The 19,682-nt window shown below is 53.7% G+C and overlaps 8 protein-coding genes across 8 annotated transcripts; 5 read left to right on the top strand and 3 right to left on the bottom strand.

The window, feature by feature from the left end:
• Positions 1-393: 393 nt before the first annotated feature.
• On the top strand, positions 394-1,847 carry CORC01_04180 (Nuf2 family protein; the record flags this gene model as incomplete). The annotated part of the gene is made up of 2 exons (XM_022615828.1): positions 394-1,668; positions 1,734-1,847. The coding sequence occupies 2 exons, from the start codon at positions 394-396 to the stop codon at positions 1,845-1,847; spliced, it is 1,389 nt and encodes a 462-aa protein (XP_022477573.1).
• A 228-nt stretch (positions 1,848-2,075) lies between these two features.
• Positions 2,076-2,744, bottom strand: CORC01_04179 (uncharacterized protein; the record flags this gene model as incomplete). The annotated part of the gene is made up of 1 exon (XM_022615827.1): positions 2,076-2,744. One exon carries the CDS (start codon positions 2,742-2,744, stop codon positions 2,076-2,078), a length of 669 nt encoding a protein of 222 aa, XP_022477572.1.
• A 1,457-nt stretch (positions 2,745-4,201) lies between these two features.
• On the top strand, positions 4,202-6,657 carry CORC01_04178 (uncharacterized protein; the record flags this gene model as incomplete). Its single annotated transcript, XM_022615826.1, has 3 exons — positions 4,202-4,241; positions 4,304-4,446; positions 4,510-6,657. 3 exons carry the CDS (start codon positions 4,202-4,204, stop codon positions 6,655-6,657), a joined length of 2,331 nt encoding a protein of 776 aa, XP_022477571.1.
• A 1,465-nt stretch (positions 6,658-8,122) lies between these two features.
• On the top strand, positions 8,123-9,288 carry CORC01_04177 (RTA1 like protein; the record flags this gene model as incomplete). The annotated part of the gene is made up of 3 exons (XM_022615825.1): positions 8,123-8,354; positions 8,492-8,990; positions 9,051-9,288. The coding sequence occupies 3 exons, from the start codon at positions 8,123-8,125 to the stop codon at positions 9,286-9,288; spliced, it is 969 nt and encodes a 322-aa protein (XP_022477570.1).
• A 504-nt stretch (positions 9,289-9,792) lies between these two features.
• Positions 9,793-10,230, top strand: CORC01_04176 (uncharacterized protein; the record flags this gene model as incomplete). The annotated part of the gene is made up of 1 exon (XM_022615824.1): positions 9,793-10,230. The coding sequence occupies one exon, from the start codon at positions 9,793-9,795 to the stop codon at positions 10,228-10,230; it is 438 nt and encodes a 145-aa protein (XP_022477569.1).
• A 77-nt stretch (positions 10,231-10,307) lies between these two features.
• Positions 10,308-11,590, bottom strand: CORC01_04175 (3-hydroxyisobutyrate dehydrogenase; the record flags this gene model as incomplete). The annotated part of the gene is made up of 3 exons (XM_022615823.1): positions 10,308-11,030; positions 11,240-11,413; positions 11,477-11,590. The coding sequence occupies 3 exons, from the start codon at positions 11,588-11,590 to the stop codon at positions 10,308-10,310; spliced, it is 1,011 nt and encodes a 336-aa protein (XP_022477568.1).
• A 1,372-nt stretch (positions 11,591-12,962) lies between these two features.
• Positions 12,963-14,361, bottom strand: CORC01_04174 (KilA-N domain-containing protein; the record flags this gene model as incomplete). Its single annotated transcript, XM_022615822.1, has 3 exons — positions 12,963-12,993; positions 13,056-14,217; positions 14,286-14,361. The coding sequence occupies 3 exons, from the start codon at positions 14,359-14,361 to the stop codon at positions 12,963-12,965; spliced, it is 1,269 nt and encodes a 422-aa protein (XP_022477567.1).
• A 3,224-nt stretch (positions 14,362-17,585) lies between these two features.
• CORC01_04173 (RHO protein GDP dissociation inhibitor) lies at positions 17,586-19,121 on the top strand (the record flags this gene model as incomplete). Its single annotated transcript, XM_022615821.1, has 4 exons — positions 17,586-17,682; positions 18,155-18,825; positions 18,887-18,935; positions 18,991-19,121. 4 exons carry the CDS (start codon positions 17,586-17,588, stop codon positions 19,119-19,121), a joined length of 948 nt encoding a protein of 315 aa, XP_022477566.1.
• Positions 19,122-19,682: the final 561 nt, after the last annotated feature.

Genomic DNA, 19,682 nt, shown 5'->3' with positions numbered 1-19,682 from the left:
CAGCAAACAATGGTCACAGAAAGGCAAAGCGGTTTCCTTTTCCTTCGTCCTTCAACGAAAGGTAGGTAGGTACTTTGTGACAAATGCAGCCGTTTCAACGCATACATTGTAGAGGAGGCCATGCCGGCAATAAGTCGGGCCCAAGTCGCATTGGGCACCTCACGTGGCGGCTTACTCTGTCATGTGACACTGACTGGCTTCTCCTTATCGATAACCAAGAGGTTGTCGGAGCAACAACCCCGATAAGCTGTTTACGGCAATCTCTTATGCCAAACCGCGACAACACCACGCCCGATATTTACGGACACATCCAGTTGAGTTGACATTCGTCGCATCGCATCGCAGTCCGGATAGCACTGCCCACTGCTCCAAGGAGCCCGTTCAACTGTCAAAATGTCGTACAATCCGCGCATGAGTATCATCCCCGCAACGCAGACACAGTCGCGCACAACCCGCAAGAAAGAAGATGAAGCCGACGCGTTCATGCGCCTCCCGGACAAGGAGATTGTCGGCTGCATAACAGACATCGGAATCCCCTTCAACGTCGCCGATCTTCAGAAGCCGAATCCGCTCCAGGTGCAAATGATTTTCGAATGGTTTGCCGAGTTGCTTCTCAATGCGACCCGCGAGACTGTTGAGCCCGCTATGCGTGCTGCCGCCGAAGACATTTGCGGCGAATACTCGGATATCGTCCCCCCCGACACCCGCAACTTGATGGGCTTCTATGTATCTCTGCGCGGTCTTCTTGCAGAGTGCGGCATCCAGGACTTCAGCTTCAATGACCTGTACAAGCCGTCACATGACCGTCTCGTCAAAATATTTAGCTACCTTATCAACTTTGTGCGCTTCCGCGAATCCCAGACAAGCGTCATTGACGAGCACTTCAACAAGGCAGAAACGACCAAATCACGCATCGAGAGCCTGTACTTGGAGAATCAGGACATGGAATCGCGTCTCGTTGATATGAAGCGCAACCGCAAGGCAATGGAGGCACAGGTACGCGAGAAGACAACGCGCAACGAGGAGCTCAAGCAGCGACTGCTAGAGCTGCGACGTAACCAGGAGCGCGTGGCCGCCCGTCTTGAAGACGCAAAGGTCAAAAAGACCGAGCTCACGACAGCTCTGGAGGAGAGAACGGCCCAAAAGCTATCCTACAAACAAGAGAGCGCCAAGCTTCGACCCTACGTTATGCAGAGCCCTTCTGCGCTGCAGGCGACCCTGACGGAATTGAGCAACGCGCTCAACAGCGAAAAGGCGCACATCGAGGCTCTCGATCGCCGCTCCCGTGCGCTCCAGACATCAGCCGATTCCTTCTCGGTGGTTTCTACCGATGTGGCATCATGCATTAAGGTCCTGGACGAAATCGGCACTGAGCTGGCCAAGGAGGAGGACGAGAACCTAAAGAACGTTAAGCAACGTGACGCACTATCGGAGCGCGGTAACAACGTGCGAGAAGTCGAGCGAACCGAGGCGCTGCTGCAGCGACAACTGCTCAAATGGAACGAGCGTACCGAGAAGCTCCGCGAGCAAAGTTCTGCCAAGGCCCAGGACGCCAAGGAGAAGATGGAGGAGCTTCGTGCTGTTCACCGCAAGCTCACCGAGGAAAGGACGGATAAGGGCAAGGACATCGAGCGACGCCGCGTTCGCATCGAGCAGACTGAGAAAAAAGTACGTTTCCCCTGGACGTTTCCTGTGGTTTTGGAACAAGGAACCTGTTGCTAACCAGAAGATAGATGCTGGACCTCAAGGAGAACATTGAGAACGAGATACACAGTGCCTACGACGAGTTCCTCAAGATGGATTCCCACATCAAGCTGTACATTACCGAAATGGAGCAAGCTCTCTAGGTTCTCTTCGTTTACGGTCGGTTTTTGTCAATTTGCTACGAAGAAATGAATTACAAGGATACCACGGGCTTGGCGTTTAAGGCTGGGTTGAATTCTACCTACGTAGATGTTAAGAAGAAAGACCTTGGTGACAAACTATGGTCATGTCCACCGAATTGATATTATGAATCTTGTCATCATATCTAATACATCTCATTGCATCAGTCCAGCCTCTTTGCAAGCTGAACACTAGATATCCCACCGACCAGTCTGAAAACGAAACCACCGGCCCAAGACTCGTCTCACCTCGACAGTTCTCCCTATCCAGACACCGTCGCTCCGCCTGGAGCTCCCACTCAACACCGGGGCATCATCCCGCAGCAGTGCATTGAAGTCCTCATGCCCTCCTGCGCCTTTGGGCTCGACGATGACGGGTTCAAACTTCACATCGGCGTGCCGGGCAGCCTCAACGAGCACGGCGGCCGAGCTGCTAAGGCCTTGCGCGCTCCACTCGCTGGTATCGCGATGGAGGTCGAGAAACCCATATACGAGGAGCAAGGGCGGCCGGCGCTTCGAGCCTGGTGGTGGAAGATTCGGAGGAGGTGATGTCAAGGAATCTGAAGAGTCCATGGCGGATAGAAAGGCGCGTAGATGTGTCACGCTTGGGATAAAGAGGACGCGGATGTGACGGGCAATTGCGGTCTGGAGAAGTGTTGCCGAAAGGAGGGGTTGCGTAGGCAGGTCTTCAGGCTGCTCTTGTGTCTGTTGGGAAACTTGCTGGCGAACGTCGGAGACGAGGGACGAGATGAAGTCTTCTCGTCGATAACCAATAAGGAGTGTCGTCGGGTAGGTCTCAAAGGTGACAATGTAGTGTAGCAGCTCTGCTGGCGAAGCTGGCGAGAGCACTGTTGGGTTCATTATTTGGCGGAATTTTGCGAGTCTGTTTGTACTTTGCTTGTCTATCCTTGGCAAGGAAAGTGTTTTATCGTTTTATGTAAGTATTTTGCTCTCAGTACCTTAGGTCGGAGCTGGCTCCAGAGACATGGACCGCTTCTCGGAGACGTTAATCGAAATGGGTGAGGAATTAACTTGTTTTACTCCGTAAGTAAGGTGCCTAGTCAGTGAGTGACACACGAGCCAGACCCACTTTGACCCCGGTCAATTTATGACTGGTGCTCCGAGCGGGCATGTTAGTGATCTCTCCATATCGCCATTTTTTCTGATTCAAAAGAATGATCCTTTTCGTAGTATATTTATTTCTTGATGTATTCCAACTTTGGATATGAAAGGTCGGGAAAACCACCAGCTGCTCGTTTTCCCTTTCCTTTGTGATGGGCTGATTGATCTGCAAAGCTGCGAAATTGTTCTCAATGTCATGACGATTGGGCTCAATACCAGTCTCTAATTTTGCTTCGTGTACTATCTGTAGCAAGGTCACGAAAATGTACGTATATTGATGATTCAAACCACAGTCTCGATACCGTTACGAAGTTACGACGTGGATCCAAGACGAACACTATATGCTACTCTTTGCCACAAACAATACCTGCTCAATGTCCTCCATTACCAACCAACACATCCAGCTTGTCGTTCGTGAGCTAGCTACATCTCTTGATTCCGCAGAGGAAACATCTAGTCTAACCTCGTTGAAAACCCTTACGCAGCCACTCAATACCATTCGTCGGCCGCGCTGTTAGTGTTTCCGCGGGACGCAACTTGTGCCTTACCCACAGTCTCGTTTGACAGGCTGTTAACTTTTGCAGTGTATTGCATCAGGTAATCCGAGACCATGGAACGGCAAATTAATCCGTAAATATTGAGTAGCCGTCTTCACATGAGACCGTGTAATCCGGAGGTGCCAGTATTTCAACGTCGAAGCATCGCAGTACCTTGAGACTTGACTGCCTCACCATAGGACATAAAATAATGATCGACGAATGGGAACGAAGAGATCTGGTATACCAGCCACTTATAAAGATTGAAAATTTGGACGTCTTCATATTGATGATTCTAATATGATCCAACCACTGCCACGCCCTATCGCTTCCATTGTAATTAATTAAGGCTGAGGTGGTTGAAGTGAGCGTGAGCAGGGGGTCCAATCGTGATGCGGGGCAAGAACCGTCCGCCGTTGTAGAGCTGTCGGGCCCAGTGTTTTTGGCGGGGCAATTACTCTCCCTCTACGGATACCTGGCATTCGGCAGCTGAAGGTACCTACCTAAACCGCCCCGGCCTCTGCCCCTCGACGGCCAGCTCAATCAGCCAGCCTCCCAGGCACGAGACGTCATTTCCCTCCCTGCGACAATCACCTCTCCAAGCCTTCGAAGCTCAACACCTGCCAGATTGCTTCAGGCCCGACATCATTGTCGCCCGCCATGGAGTCCATCGCGCGGATATCCAGTCTGCTCGAGAGCGGTGCGTCTCCTGCTCCCTCGTCGTGTCGTCATGTTCCCCTGCTAACGTCCAACTCGTCCCAGCAAGAGAGCTCACTCTCGATGCTGCCTCGGCCACGCGCAGCTCCCGCAGCACCGGCCGCCCTCTTGACCGCACACAGATCAAAAAGCTTCTGGACAGTCGAACTGAGCGCGAGGTGCTCGATGGCCTGCGCCGCGTCCTCTCAGTAGGCATAGCGCTCTTCCCAGTCAGCTCCACGTCTTGGCTAATCAACCTCCTCTCTGCGTAGATGATGTACCGCGGCCAAAAGACGCTGCCCTTCTTCTCCTCCGTTGTCAAGAATGTCGCCTCGCCGAATATCGAGATCAAGAAGCTGGTCTACATCTACCTCATTCATCATGCCGAACAAGAACCCGATCTCGCTCTGCTCTCCATCAACACCATCCAGAAATCACTCTCCGACACGAACCCCCAAGTCCGCGCACTTGCTCTCAAGACCATGTCTGGCATCCGAGTGCCAGTCATCAGCCAGATCGTATCTCTCGCAATCAAGAAGGGTGTGGCAGATATGAGTCCCTACGTGCGCCGAGCTGCCGCCCTCTCCATTCCCAAATGCTACCGCCTCGATCCGACACAGCTGCCGCAACTGCTCGAGTACCTGACTGCGCTACTTGGCGACAAGCAGTACTTTGTCGCTGGTGCAGCAGTATCGGCCTTTCTCGAGATATGTCCCGATCGAATCGATCTCATACATCCTCAGTACCGGGCGTTGGTCAAGAAGGTCGTGGATATGGACGAATGGAGTCAGCTGGCGACGCTGAGAATGATGACATATTACGCAAGGAAATGTTTCCCCAGACGGACACGCAGTGTCAAGAGTCAGGCAAAGACGGCCAATCTGGGTGACTTTTACGGAGAAACTTCGCAGACTGGAGGTGAGGAGCAAGAGGTTGCCGTCGTGGACCCAGACCTGGCCCTGCTGCTCAATGGCATCAAACCGCTGCTACAGAGCCGCAACTCAGCCGTGGTCATCGCGGTCACAAGGTGCTACGTCGACATTGGCACGCCCGAATATGTCAAGATAGCGATTGGCCCTCTTGTAGCGCTCCTCAGGGGACCGCAGGATATCCAGCAAGTCGCCCTCTATAACATTGTCTCGGTGTGTCTGACGAGGCCAACCGACTTTGTCAAATATTCCAGTCACTTCCTCGTCAGAGCTACGGATCCTGCACAAGTATGGGAGTTGAAGTTGGAGATTTTGACGCTCATCTTCCCCTACGCACCACCGCACATCAAGAGCCTCATATTGAACGAACTCGAGCACTTTTCTGGCTCGACGAACAAGGCGTTGGTGCGAGAAGCGGTGCGCGCTATTGGTCGATGCGCCCAGACGGACTCATCTGCGGCTCCTAGGTGTCTTCGGTTACTCCTCGGACAGATCACGAGTCTCGACGGAACTTTGGCAGCAGAATCCCTGACTGTGATTCGGCACCTAATTCAGCAAGACCCCCAGGGGCACGTGGGTACGGTTGTGCGTCTGGCGAAGAATTTGGACTCGGCGACAGATCCTCAGGCAAGGGCAACCATTATATGGCTCGTGGGCGAGTTTTCCGGCCTCGAAGGCGAGGACAACATCGCAGCAGACGTGATGCGGATTCTTCTGAAGGACTTTGCGAGTGAGGCAGAGGTAGCCAAGGGACAGATCCTCCTTCTCGCGGCCAAGGTCTATCTTCATCACCTGAACCGGCAAAACGAAAACAACGGGGAAGACGATGCGCCCGTACCGATCCAGGATGACCATCCTGTCGCGAAACTCTGGGACTATGCGTTATTGTTGGTCCGCTACGACACATCCTACGACCTTCGCGATCGAGCCCGGATGTACCGAGCTCTCCTTTCCGTGCCCCAGCTGGCCACGTTGATGTTATTGGCGCCGAAGCCCGCACCTCAGGCTCCGAGCCCGTCAGAGACGCGCAAGGGCTTCATGCTCGGCTCATCAACACTTGTGTTGGCCGGTGGAGGTGGTATCCATGGTCTGCGTGGTTACGATGCTCTTCCCGAATGGGTGGCAGAGGGCTCAGAACCAGACCGGCGGTTGCGAGAGACGGAAACAACATTATCGGGCTACGGCGAGGATAAGAGCCTGCCGGCAAGTCAAATGCTTGACAGCGCGATCAGAGCGGCACCGACACGGATCAACGGTCTCGGCGCCGTTGTGGGTGCTGGTGCTGCAAGCGGTGTTGGTGTCAAGACGCTGGATGACTGGCTCGCTGAGGAGGAGAAAGAGGAGCAGCAATCAGCCTTTCACATGGAGGAGGAGGATGACGAGGAGGAGGACGACGAGGAAGAGGAAGAAACAGAGGAAGAGGATGACGATGATGAGGAAGATGACGAAGAGGAGGAGAGCAGCGACGACGACGACGATGACAGCGAATGACATGTACTTGTCGCAAGCGGACTGACTGGTAGCCGGAAGCTGCCTTGTCAATTAAAGCATATAACTAAATAACATGCATTTTTGCACTTTTCCTCGGAGCTTCTCTGAAGTCACCTTCACCGAGCGCGCGGCATCTGGACAGCCATTGGGCTACGTCCATCGCTGGACACGGGGAATATAAAAGTAAAAACCTGATCGCAAATTGGGGCAGACCTTTGTGACTGATTGGCAGCGGCGACGGGTTGCTTTCTACATTAGCACAACAGCATTCCTCCAACGCTTCAGTGAGATTGGGTGCCCCGACTGTCTGGGTATGGAGTCGCATTTCTACCCGCAATGGACTGGCCAACGCGTGTACGAAAGCGAGCTGGGATTTGCCCGAAGCGAAGTGCCTCTCGGATCCTCCCAGGCTTCTGAGCCGGTGTTTCTAGCGGGAGAAGATTGAGTGACCCTGGTCAACATCTCGGTTAGGTGCTCGGGTGGCCGTCTGTCAGCATCGCTTAGCCCGTGTTATTCGGATAGAAAACCCCCGCAACGAGTGGATTCCGTGCGGAACCGAGCCAAGGCGCTAGAAGGATGCTAGGATTCGGTGCCTCTCGCAGTCTCTACCGTCCCTCGCCTCGACTGTCTTGCCTCTTGCGTCTGTTTGTTGTATCTCGAGTCTGGTGTTCAGAACATGATTGTTGACTGAAAGCCAGTAGCTTGGTCTCGATTCACCTAGTCAACACATGGTTGTGGAATTGGAGGTTGATGCTAAGATCTCAAGTCGTATCCCATGATGTTTAGATCCAACATGTCATAGAACGTCCGAGGGCCCAACAGAGAGGCAACATGGTCCAATGGCCATCAATCACACCAAAAGGTCCGTAAGCGGCAGACGCAGTGGTTTCCATTTCGAGTGGCTCAGCGGGTCCTCGGGTAGACGACGGAGATCTTGGCTCTGTCCTTAGCGTCGCCGTTTGCTGCCACCCCTTGTCGCTCTTATTGCAGAGATACCATCTCGTCTCTCTCGGTTTGTTCGGTTTTCGCATCACTGGCCATGAACTGACCAGTCGGGCGGTAACTACGATGGAGGGAGGGGCTGCCATGGGATTTCTGACCCTGGGATGAGTGTCTACAAAGATACCAAATAGCCAAAGGCTACTGCCCATGCTACTACCAAAGTTCATATGTCTTCATACATATATCTTTAGATGACGGACGTCGTCCGTATTTCATTTCTCACTGCTGTCCCTAATTTTGTATCTACATTCGATTCCATATCAAGGCCTTCTTTTCTCGACTGGTATACGCCAGAGATATTGTATTCTTCGACTCTGAGACAACCACCCAAGAGTAGGTCTAATCAAACTCGCGGTCGATCGCCTTCGAAATATAGGCAACTTCGCGATACTTTGCGACAACCTCGATTCCCAACTAAGTCAGACGATACTCGCCCAGCAGCGTTTGCAAATCGCCCGTCACCATGTCAGCCAACGACACCACGATACGGCGGCCGTTCCGCGAGTGTACCGAAATCTCACAGTTTTGCCCCGTTGAGATGACCGTCTTGTCCTACTACCCCAATTTCGGCGCCAACATCTTCTTCGCCATCGCCTTTGGCATGATCGTGCTCGTGTCCGCCACCATTGGAACGTGGAAACGCACCTGGACGTTTATGGCTCTTGTGACGGGCGGCTGTGTCCTCGAGACAGTTGGTATGGAGTTCCCTGCCTCATCTTAGTTTGCTCACGAACCGTCATCCCAACTTGCGACTGGATGGACCCTGTGCCCCGTGCCTCTTAACCACCACCATCGTGGACAACCTCCCTTGTCACAACTAACACAGTCTCAGGTTACGTCGGTCGCGTCCTCCTTCACGAGAATCCTTGGAACAAGGACGCCTTTCAAATGCAAATCTGCACCATCATCCTCGGTCCGACCTTCATCTGCGCTGGCATCTACCTGACCCTGAAGCACGTCTCTGCCCACCTCAACCCGACCCTCTCACGCGTCCGTCCCCGTCTGTATCCGCTTATCTTCCTCCCCGCCGACCTCACCTGCCTCATTATTCAGGCCATCGGCGGTGGCCTGGCTGCTGCAGCGGGCCAGACGAACAAGAAGCTTCTCGACGGGGGAAACCAGGCCATCATTGCGGGAATCGTGCTGCAGGTTGTGGTGTTGATGCTGTTTGGGATTACTGGCGCGGACTACTGGATCCGGGTGAAGAAGTGGGCGCTCGGGGCCGATCCCAGCGCCGGCGATGTCGCGCTGTACCATGCAAAGAGGTTTAGGTCCTTCATCTACGCCGTAGCGGTGGCGTACGCGTGTGTGATGATTCGTTGCATCTATCGGTAAGTCGGGTTGTTCCCTCGATGAGTGAAGAAAATATGTGTGTCTGATGATACGAATAGTGTTGCCGAGATGGCCGGTGGATGGGGCAACCACATCATGCAAGACGAGGTGTCCTTCATGGTACTCGACAGCGGCCTAGTCTTGATCTGCGTCACGATGCTGACGGCGTTTCACCCCGGTCTCTTCTTCCCGCAAATGGCCAACGCCCGCAAAGCACATATCGGGGAGAAGTTGGGGGCGACAACGACGTCAACACCGGAGAACAGCAAGATCGAGTCCGGGCGCGAGTCCGCATGAGGAAGCGAAACGAGCATAATAGTAGACAAAAGATGGTGTTAGACGGATGAAGAAGGGGATCGGTTGCACATTGTTTTTGTATGAGGGTTGAGACAGTTGGGAGTCAACGTCTTCTCTCTCTCAGCTTCATAGACTGGGCCTCTGCGCTCTCTCAAAGAAGTCGAACGATGTGGTCTGAACCAGTACAACATGTGATGTGTTTCAACTCAGCTTTGTCCCGAGCTTTGTTAAATATTCTCGGTTCCGGTATGGGAAACAGCAAGAGATAGTCCTTTCAGCGGATCAGGTCAACAATTCATTGTTCAATGAATACGTTTCAATGTTTGTTAAGTCACATAATGCCAGTGATTAACCTCAGACACATAAACGTGCCGGATCACACTATTTCCTCCAAGTAAACCGGTCAACGTCCTCTTTAACTCAAATGCCAAACTCTCGTCGGGAACATCGTCTGAATGAGAGCTTAGGCCTTTGTAAGCTACTCCCCATACCACTTTTCTCACAATGTGCATCGCAGACGTAGTCCATTTCATGTGCGGTATCTGCAACACCCGTCTAGGAAAACCACGCCGCCGAATCCTCGAACAATGTTCTGCTACTACCTTTACCGACGACACCAATTGCTCTCAGCCCCAACACTGTGGCGTCCTCTATGATACAGTTCCCGACCCGTCCGCTTCCGACCCGGCGCTCACCCCTTGGGGCCTCGAGTTTGAAGTCTTGAAGACGGCGCCGGGGTACACCCTCATCGAACCACAGCACCGTCGTCCGAAGCCGAAAATGGTTCATTGCGAGCTACGTGTGGATCACCTTGGTGAAAAGGAGGCAAAAGTCAGAGAGAAGTGGTGGAGGACAGAGACGAAGGCACTGGCGGGTACTAGGGAGAACAAGAGGCTCATCCCAGGTCCTTCGACTGCAGGATGGTCTGACATCTTTCGATGAATGAGTTTGTTGTTTTGTAAGTATTTTGTTACAAAAACCCCAGGCTTCTACCATCCTAGTTTCATGGATGACTGTTTTCACTCTGTGCCTCCCAGGTACCTATAGACGACCGAAAAATCGCGCCCTTTGCACTCCTCCTCAGCCTCAGCGGAAGCATACACCTCCGTCGCCTTGCCGGCCAGCTCCAACTTGGCGCCCGCCTCTCTCGCAGCGACGACAGCCAACCCGAGATCCTTGCGCATCAATCCGATCCCAAACCCGCCCTTATAATCTCGCCCCGCGGGACTCCCCTCAACGACGCCCTTGACGGGGTTATTTACCTCGCTAGGCCAGCACTTACCCGTGCTGACATTGATGACACCCGCGAGAACCTTGGGGTCCAGCCCCCACTTCATACCGAGATTCATCGCCTCGGCCGTCGCAATATTGTTGATAGCCAGCAGGTAGTTGTTTGCCAGCTTCGCGGACAGTCCCGTGCCCTGCGGTCCGCAGTGTAGCACGCGCCGGCCCATGCGCAGGAGCGTCGGCTCGATGGTGGATAGGTGCGCGGCGTCGCAGCCGAGCATAAAGGTAAGCGTGCCCGCCGTGGCCCCGACGACGCCGCCGGACATGGGGGCGTCGACAAACGTGCCCTGTTTGCTGGTCGAGGCCGAGACGGAGGCGGCGACCTCGCGAGAGGATGACGGGTCGATGGTGGAGCAGTCTATAAAGGTGCGCTTGCGGGAGGGCAGGTCTTTCAGGATGGAGGCGTAGACTGATTTGACGTGAGATGGCTCCGGGAGAACGGTAATGACGGTATCCTGGTGGGTCTTAGTCTTCATGTGTTGGGACTGAAGTCTGAAGCAGGAAGAAGTGACATGAGATGCTCAATGTCAGAAATCTTAGGAAGTAGTTTTACTCAGTGGGCGGATGTAGGCCGCCTCATAGTTGGCAAAACAGTTTTAAGAATGCATCATAGGAGCAAAGGGTGGTTCACTTTGAAAACGAAAAACAAAACCTGATTACTTACAGCTTCAATTGACGCATCTCGTGCAGTGCCAACAATGGCGACCTTTGCGCCGCCGGTCTGCGACTGGTCCATCTCCTTGGCCAGGTTCGAGACGGCGTCCTTGTTGATGTCAAAGATGCGAATCTCATCTTTGGGACTCAGCTTGGACTGCAGGTTCTTGGCCATTTGGTAACCCTGAAAAGGAAGAGTTAGCTGGTTATTGAGCGTCTTCATGCCGTTGTGTTTGGGGGGCCATACCATTTGCCCCAAGCCGATGAAGCCATAGCTCTCCAACCGCCGCTGTGTGGTCGCAAAGCCGCGCTGTTGTTGGACGAGTCTCGGGAGAGCTCGCAATGTCGAAGCCACCCGCATCTCGTGACGTGTATGGCAATCTCAGACGATATGAACCGAGCAGGGCTTTGGTGAATGTGTAAAAGGAGAGAAAACCCCAAAAAACCAGGTTCCAAACGCTCAATAATCTCTTCATCAAAGTTGGAGGAGAGACGGCATTCCAGCCGATCGTAACCCCAGCTTTTTCTCTTCACCCGCTTGCGTCGCTGCGGGGGAGAGCAGCCAACGGTCATCCGGGGAGCCGGCCATTGCCGGTGTTAGCCACGCCGCTCGTACCTCGAATGCCTTGGCCCCGTCACCCGAGACCTTTGTCTCCCAACCCATGCATGGCGCGTCTGCGGGAGCGGCCCCGGATGGATTGGGGAAAAGAAGTGGTTCCGCCCCCCTTGCAGATGATGCTAATAATACTGCACGGTACAAAAAAGACGTATAACAACCTCGCTGGGGGAGATCGAACCCAAGCTCTGCCTTCTTCTCATGATGGAATGGTGAGTTGGAGAGGAACCACTCTTTCGGAAATATCGTGAGAAATATCTGATCTCTTATACGTCGTCGTATGTGGACCAAATGACATCAGTTTGACAAACATCATCTCCAATGCCGATGGAGACGAAAGGGATAAGTGGTGGAGATTCCGGCAAGGAACTGACTCTTCGCCAAGGGCCTTCCATGAAATAATGGGACGTCTGACCAAGAAAGAGACGGTCCTACCGGCAGCGGTTGGGACAAGCTGAGGTCAAGCACCAAGTATACCAACATTCAATTTGCCAGTCAACTAACTACCCACTTGTCTACGAAGGTAGAAGAAGTTGTGGGGTGACCCGGTCATAACCCGACTGTCTCTCGATTCGATGCACCAACGAACCCTTTCTAGTTCCTCACCTCATGAACACAAAGTGTAGTCACGATAGGCCTCTACAGCTCCACGGCTCCTGGTATCGCAGCATAGCCTTTCACTCTGTATGAGCGAGGAAGCGAATAGACGATAATGCCCGGAAGAAGCATCTCTTGCAACGCATGCACCATATCCCATTCGACGCCCGCAAGCTGAGAAATACCTAAACAATACATCAATTACAATTGCCTCAATCCTGAACAACGGCTTTGCCCTCCCGCGCCCCTCCATTCGCCGTAGAGACGATCTCAATGTACACTTATTTGATCCCACCCAAGATTCCACAAGCAACGAGTGAAAAGAAAGCTGGCCCGAGTGCCCTCGAGCTTTATCTGGGTATGAGTAAAGGCAATAATACGATATAGAAAGGCTGCCGCCGAGTTCTTGCCCTGGCTTCTGGGTTTGAGGTAGTCAGAATATCCGATATTCCACTACTATCCGCCTCCATCCACTGCATCCCAGAGCGCTCGAACTGTTCCCGACGTATCAACCGACGTCTTAGAAAGAACCCAAAAAGTACGAGAATGCACTGCGTATTTGGTTAGCCGCCTCCAGTTGTACATGGCAACGAATGGATCCAGAAATACACACCCTACGGCGAGTGACACGGCACTCAGACCGAACAAAGCCCGGTTCCGTACGCGGAGCTTCTTGACCTGCACCTCGGCAGTCTTCGCCTTCTTTGACCGCGGTTCCTCGGCAGCCTCTTTCTCCTCATTCTCATCATCTCCTTTTGAAATGTCTTCGGCTCCACGTTTGCTCTTGACCTTGGGGCTGTCAACGCCTTCTGACTTGACGGCAGCCGCCTCAACCATTTGCTTCGCCTCCGCAATCATACGCGCAGTCTCCTCAGCAGATGGCGGCTCTGCACTCAGCAGGGGAAGCTCTAGTGATACAGCAGTGTGTTTAGTCTCGTTGCCATCCTCGTCCGTCCTGATGTCTTGATCGACGATAATCTTGGCCTTGGGCTCCTCCTCTCTGGCCTCGAAGACTACCGCAGGCTCCGCCTCAACTGTCTTGACAACGGTCTTGATCTCCGCTTCGGCAACCTTGTCTTCTTCAATCACGCCATTCACCTCGAGCTTAGTGGCAATCGTGGGCGTGGATTCCCTAGGCTCAACAGAATCGGCCTTTGCCCTGCGCTTTCTAGGTGATCTGACGGGTCTGGGGAGCGTAGCAGTGGCGGCGGCCTTGGTAGGGCTTGCTGAGCGGCGAGATCGAGTGCTTCGGGGGAGCGAAGTCGGGGTAGGAGGAACAAGCTGAGGATGGGCCTTGAAGAGCTCGTACTTCGGAGGCGCAGTGATCTTCTTGGGAGGGCTGTCGGGTGTGTTGGAAACGGCAATAGTGGCGGGATCCAGCAGAGCGCGGATCCAAGGTCCAACGCCGTACTCCTCAGCGAGGGTCAGAGCATGGTCGGGGGGAATCCAGACGTTGCCGGCGGTCTCCTCGGGGCTTGTGGAAGGAAGAGACTTGATGTACTTTCGTTCAGCCTCCTCCTCGGCGGCCTCGGCGTAGGGGAATGTGGCCTTGAACATTCCTGTCGCAGAGACAAAGCCATCGTGGCTGCGGCGCATCAGGAAGTAGCTGTTGGGGCTGGACTTGAAGATGCCAGAGACGATGCCCTTGGGCAAGGGAGCGCGAAGGTGGGCATAGTCGAATACGCCAAGGGTTGCACCTTCCCCGTCGGCAAGATTGGCCATCTTGGCTGTGAGCTGAGTTTGGCCGAGTCGACGACGGGCCACGAGGTCTTCGTCTAATACTTGGTCAGCAAACAATAACCCCTCGGCGCAGTCAATTGCGCAGGTTGTCAGTTATCCGTACAACGAGACACATCCTCAGTCATGAGGGAGTTACGCTTTGCGGGCAGGTGCCGGTCGGGAGCTGTAGCAGAAGGCATTTCGGAAAAGTGGGATGAAATGCGCAAAAAAAAAAAAAAAATGGCGATTAAATTGGGTGTGGGAAATGATGAGGTTTGCGATGCGCGCTGGCGGCAATCGGGGGATGATGTCTTTCAGGTCGCGTTGAATGCGGGCTCGGTCGGAGGGAGGACTAGATGGTCGCGTCAGTCTCAGCACGAGTGGAAGCGCATGAACAGCGCGCAAAAAAAGCTTTGGTAGTGAAGGTGTGTGGTAGGTGTCGCTTACTGGAGACTGGTTGGAGCTGAGCTGGAGGCGGAGTTGGGTCCTAGGAGAGCCGACGTGACGTGACGGGTCTGTCGCGTAAAAAACGGGTGCAGGGGTGGGTTGGCGATGTGATTGATGAAGAAAAGATTATAATTGATTGTAGGCAATGGAGACAGCGTTCCCGATAAGGGCCTGGCACAAAGGGCGAAGGCTGTCTCAAAGGATGGATCGAGGGGAGAGAAGAGAGAGAGAGAGTGTGTGTGTGTATGTAAGAGAGAGGGAAAGGGAGAGGGAGGGTGAGGGTGAGGCGAGGTGGTGTGTGAAAGAGAGGGAGGGACGAGTCGGGACGAGAGTGGTGACTTGTGAGGAGGAGGAGAGGAGAGGAGAGGAAGAGAGGCGGCCGGGACGGGAAGGGAAGAAGCGCAAATTGGAGCACCTCACCACTGTCTCTTCGCTTTCAGCACCAGCACAAAAGCTCAGGGTCTTTGGCACCTCAGATTCAGACTTTGGGGGTCCTCTGCTCATTGGGTAAGATTATAGGGAGGGGTGGAACTGCGGGTTCGGAAAGCGAAGCGTGACCCTGACAACGGGAGAAGGAGAGCACGTTAGGCACCTTGAGGCGAGCTATGCGACATAGATGAGTACTTTGTCAGACCAGTTCTTATCTCAAGTGGAGGATGTACATGTCTATCACGACTGCCACTTGCCGCATTTGAAGACCACCACTCCCGGCGCCTTCCCCGGAAATGCAATGGGAAGAAAGTCCCTGACTCCTGAGGAAGGAGAAAGGAAGATTATCAGATACGACAGTCCCTTCCTTCTTTCCTTTAGTGTGTGACCCTTGTCGCGTCCTTGTTGGAAGAGGGATCTGAGACTTGAGGTCCTGACGGCCTGCGTCCTCACTGCTTATTAGCACAAGTTTCCTCAGTCGACCTTTTGAGTCTCTCGACTCGTTCCTCTCCCCCGGTCCCCAACAGTTCTCGTCGCGAACGCGCAAAGCTTTGAACACCCTGAGCGCCGTTCGCTGTCGCCAGTCGAGCGGGGACAAACGAGCCACAGCCCGCAAGGGGCCGCCGGTGGCTTCTTCAAGCTGTGTCAAGAAGCTGTGGAGGGTCCAGGAGTCCAGGAGTCCTCTATTTTCAACTCGCCAGCATGGATCCTCCCCCTTTGTCGACATCCTTCGTTGCAAAGAGATTGAAAGCGGCGGCAGCTCCAGAGCTGACAGCGCGGGCGGGCCCGATGGCGATTGCGCCTGGCAACGGGCGAACTGCAGCTCTCCAGACTCCAGCCCATCATTCGACCACGTTGCCTCCGCCCCGTGCATTGCAGAATCTATTAGCTGCAGCCGCAGCAGTGTAATCGATAAGGCGGATGCTTTGCCATACCATTCCATAAGAGGTCGATAATCAGTCTCTTGATTGCCTCATTTTGCCTAAGCCAAGAAACCAGAGAGACGGACCCAGGGCCCAAATACAATAGGACACTGCTGCCAGAGCAACAGCACCGGGCTAGCTGATACACAACGCCCTTACTGAGGTGTGCAACGGATTACCGGCAGACACCTGAATGCTGCTTGGCCGCGACGATTGCCTATGGATGTTATCAGGTAAGCTTGACCGCGAGCTCGATGCATAATTGTGTATAAGCTTCGCGGGGCATAAAATACTCACAATACTCCGTATCCGTAATGCAAAGGAGCTCGGCATCCAAGATCCACCACGGGGAAGCTCTCGCAAGGATGCAGCAAGCTCTTCAACAGCATCCCAGCCACACTTTTACGGATAGCAGAGTCCAATGCAAGCTCAAATCTCTTCTCCTCAACCTAGGAAGAGCCTATTGGAGGCCGACATGTTTGATGATGCTCTCACACGGTACGCCACACGACGCGGGTGCTCCCTTCGCGACTTGAGCAAAGGTACACGGGCTGCAGTAAGCGGGTGCCCTTTCTGCAGCCCCTGGAGCAGTGGAGGGAAGGGCACTGAACTTCTGAACTTCTGAACTGCTGAAGCTTGTCGATGATGCCCCTCATTATCAACCATTCCAGACCGCTCATCCAGCCAATGAGTCGAACCGTGGTCGATGTAGACGGATGCTCCCCTCTCGACCCCCCATCCCGGATCGAGATTGGCTGCGCAAGATGCTCATGGAGGGGCAGAGAGCTGCTGCATACCTAAGATAGATGGTAAGGTACCTAGCACCTACTTGAGCTTGCTAGGGGGTTCCTTGGGTAATAAAGTATAGGTAAGGTAGCACGGCATGGCCGTCACCGAGGGGCAACAGCACCAGCAAGCCTGTATCCAGAGTGGCCAGAGAGGTCCAGTGGAATTTCCCAGTCCTCAATCCTCTCTGTTCAACACTGCTACCTTACTTCTGCTCTATCGATTTGTACCGTAGCGCTAGGTAAGGTACAGAGATGCACAGGAGCGCTTTGTTGATTGTGCCCAGGTGGTTTCGTGTGTGAAGTTCCGTCTTGTTCCAGATGTCGGCCAATCAATGCAGGTCTTGTCCCACTATTTTCATCAGCCAATGATAACTCTTGTTTCGTCCAGTCAAGGCCGGTCCTGAATCCATCAGAGCCCACTTTGCAGCGCCCACAGCCCGCCGGCTGGCCCTGACGCCTACCCCTGCCTCCTTGATTTCGGCTGGGAGAGGCAACGCCAGACCCAGCCAGACCTGAGCACAAGGAGGGGCAAAGGGAAGCGGTGACCTTTGCCGTGCGCTGCTGCTTTGCCTCGCCTTTACTGGACCGAGCATGGCCTTACCTCAACTCATCGCCCTGGCCTACCTGATCCTCAACTTTTACTTCTCTCCTCCAGAGTAAACATCGCCGAAGCCTGCCTATTCCACGGCCTCACCACCCACGTGTGTATTTCCCTCCACAGCCTCCATTTACCTTTGGTAGGCACATACGACTCTTACGCCCCAGACCAGCTTCAGCTTCAGCTCCAGCTCCAGCCTCAGCTCCCACCCCGATACCCCCACCATCAACATCATCACCATGGCTTCCCACGAGCAAGAGGACACCATGCCTGAGGAGACTCAAGGCTACAAGCTCTCCCAACCCAAGCAGAGTCTGGCCGAGTACCAGAAGATGGGTAAGTCTTTGACAATGCATTTCTTCTTGGGTTTCACCTGGTCCTTTGAGTTGTCTAGTCCGTCATTCTCCATGTTTCTGGATGCTGCTATTTGGTGGTAGGACAGGTCCAGTTGGGTCTCTCAGATGCCCCTCACACCTTCCTTCACCTTGCTTCTGGGTCAGTATGCGCAGGATGTGAGCCTCTCACATCTTTGCACTCACCCAGGGGCCAGATCATGGCATGTTCTACATCCATCTCATGGCACACTTTAGCAAGAAACAGCAGGAGGGAAGAGCACCCAGGTGCTTGCACCCACCTTCCTCACCCACACTCTTTGCTACATTTCACCCTCTCTGCCTTTCCAAACGCTTTCTATTCTCACTATCACCAACCTCAATTTTTTTCTTTCTTATTGTAACCGCCGCGATATCGATACTGCAGGCACCTTGCATGTAATACACTCTCACCACCATGGAGGCGTTATATGAAGGCATGCGTCGCATGATGCAGCGGCGCAACCGTAACAACGCCCTCATCAACCGGAACTCCATTGAGCTACCCCCTGCCCCCCTCTCAACTCCCTCGGGATCGCGCTCTCAATCGTTTAAGATGACGGAGGAGAGACACCTTCACCGAGCCAGAGCCCTCTCACGCCCTGTCCCCCCCAACCCTCCCAACTCCCCCCGGCTCCAAGAGAACGTCCTCACTCAAGACCCAAATCTCATCCGGGACTTTTATACATCTCCCCTTGTTGTTAGGGCTGCACATGGCCTGACTGTTTTTGAGCCTCTGGAAGAATATGAGAGGAGAGATGAGTTGCCAACTAACAGGGCCCCAGACGAGAACGATGAGTCTCTTCAGCGATACAAGGAGTCCCTCGGCCTTGGCGGCGGCAAGGACCTTTCTGACGCATCCGACCCCCGCGTGTGCATCATCCTGTCTCTCACAATGGAGTCTCCCGGCCGCGACCCCGTCACCATCGACCTGGCTGCTCCCGGCTCTGAGGCCACCCTCAAGGACAAGCCCTTCAAGATCAAGGAGGGTGCCAAATTCACCATGGTCGCCAAGTTCAAGGTTCAGCACGAGATTCTCAGCGGTCTGCAGTACGTCCAGGTCGTCAAGCGGAAGGGAATCAAGGTCAGCAAGGACTCTGAGATGCTGGTAGGTCTTCCCCTTACTCTCACTTGCGTTTTCCAACTTTGATGCTGACTGTGATCCATAGGGCAGCTACGCTCCCAACACCGACAAGCAGACCACCTACACCAAGCGCTGTAAGCTCCCTCTCTCAAGTAGGACCCCATGTTGTAATGTTAACCCGTCCCTCAGTCCAAGAGGAGGACGCGCCCTCCGGCATGCTGGCCCGAGGTCACTACAACGCCATCTCCAGCTTTGTTGACGACGACAAGAAGACTCATTTGACCTTTGAGTGGGCTTTCGACATCGCCAAGGACTGGTAGATCAGAGGAGGCACCTGATTGCTGCTCTACTCTCTCACTCCGTCTATCATTCTCATCATTCTCATCAAACCGAAAAGCTGTCTTGTCGCCCTGGTCCGCACTTCTATCTTCCCAGTTTTTGTCTCTTTCCGAGAAAAAAACACCGTGCAACACCGGGGTAGATTCATATCCGGCCACGGTTCGGAGGACATAGTTGGTGGAAACCGAGGCAGACAGGTCAACATCTCGCTCTCTCACAATAAAAAGAACACAAAGGGTCAACAGTCACGGCCATCGCGCAGGAAACTTGGGTGGTGGACTGGGCCGAAGCCCTCTTCTTCTCTTACTTTACAACACACAAACTTTGCTCCAACCTCATACTGGTTATGGCACATGAAGTCACGATTACAAAACAAAAATTGGTCGGTTAGATCGCAGATACTTTTTGTTCTGCTGGGTCATCTTTTGTGCCCAAGCTAAATACAGATCCCTTTGGACCCTCATCAAATGTTCGTCTATAGGTCGTCCCGAGGCGTGAGACGTGACATCTTTGGACGTTATCTAATCATGGTGGTATTTTCC

This window comes from Colletotrichum orchidophilum (genome assembly GCF_001831195.1).
Source record: "Colletotrichum orchidophilum strain IMI 309357 chromosome Unknown Scaffold_27.1, whole genome shotgun sequence".
Classification (NCBI taxonomy): Eukaryota; Fungi; Ascomycota; class Sordariomycetes; order Glomerellales; family Glomerellaceae; genus Colletotrichum; species Colletotrichum orchidophilum.
Note: the sequence above shows the minus strand (reverse complement) of the source record. Positions and strands in the feature narration are given on the sequence as shown.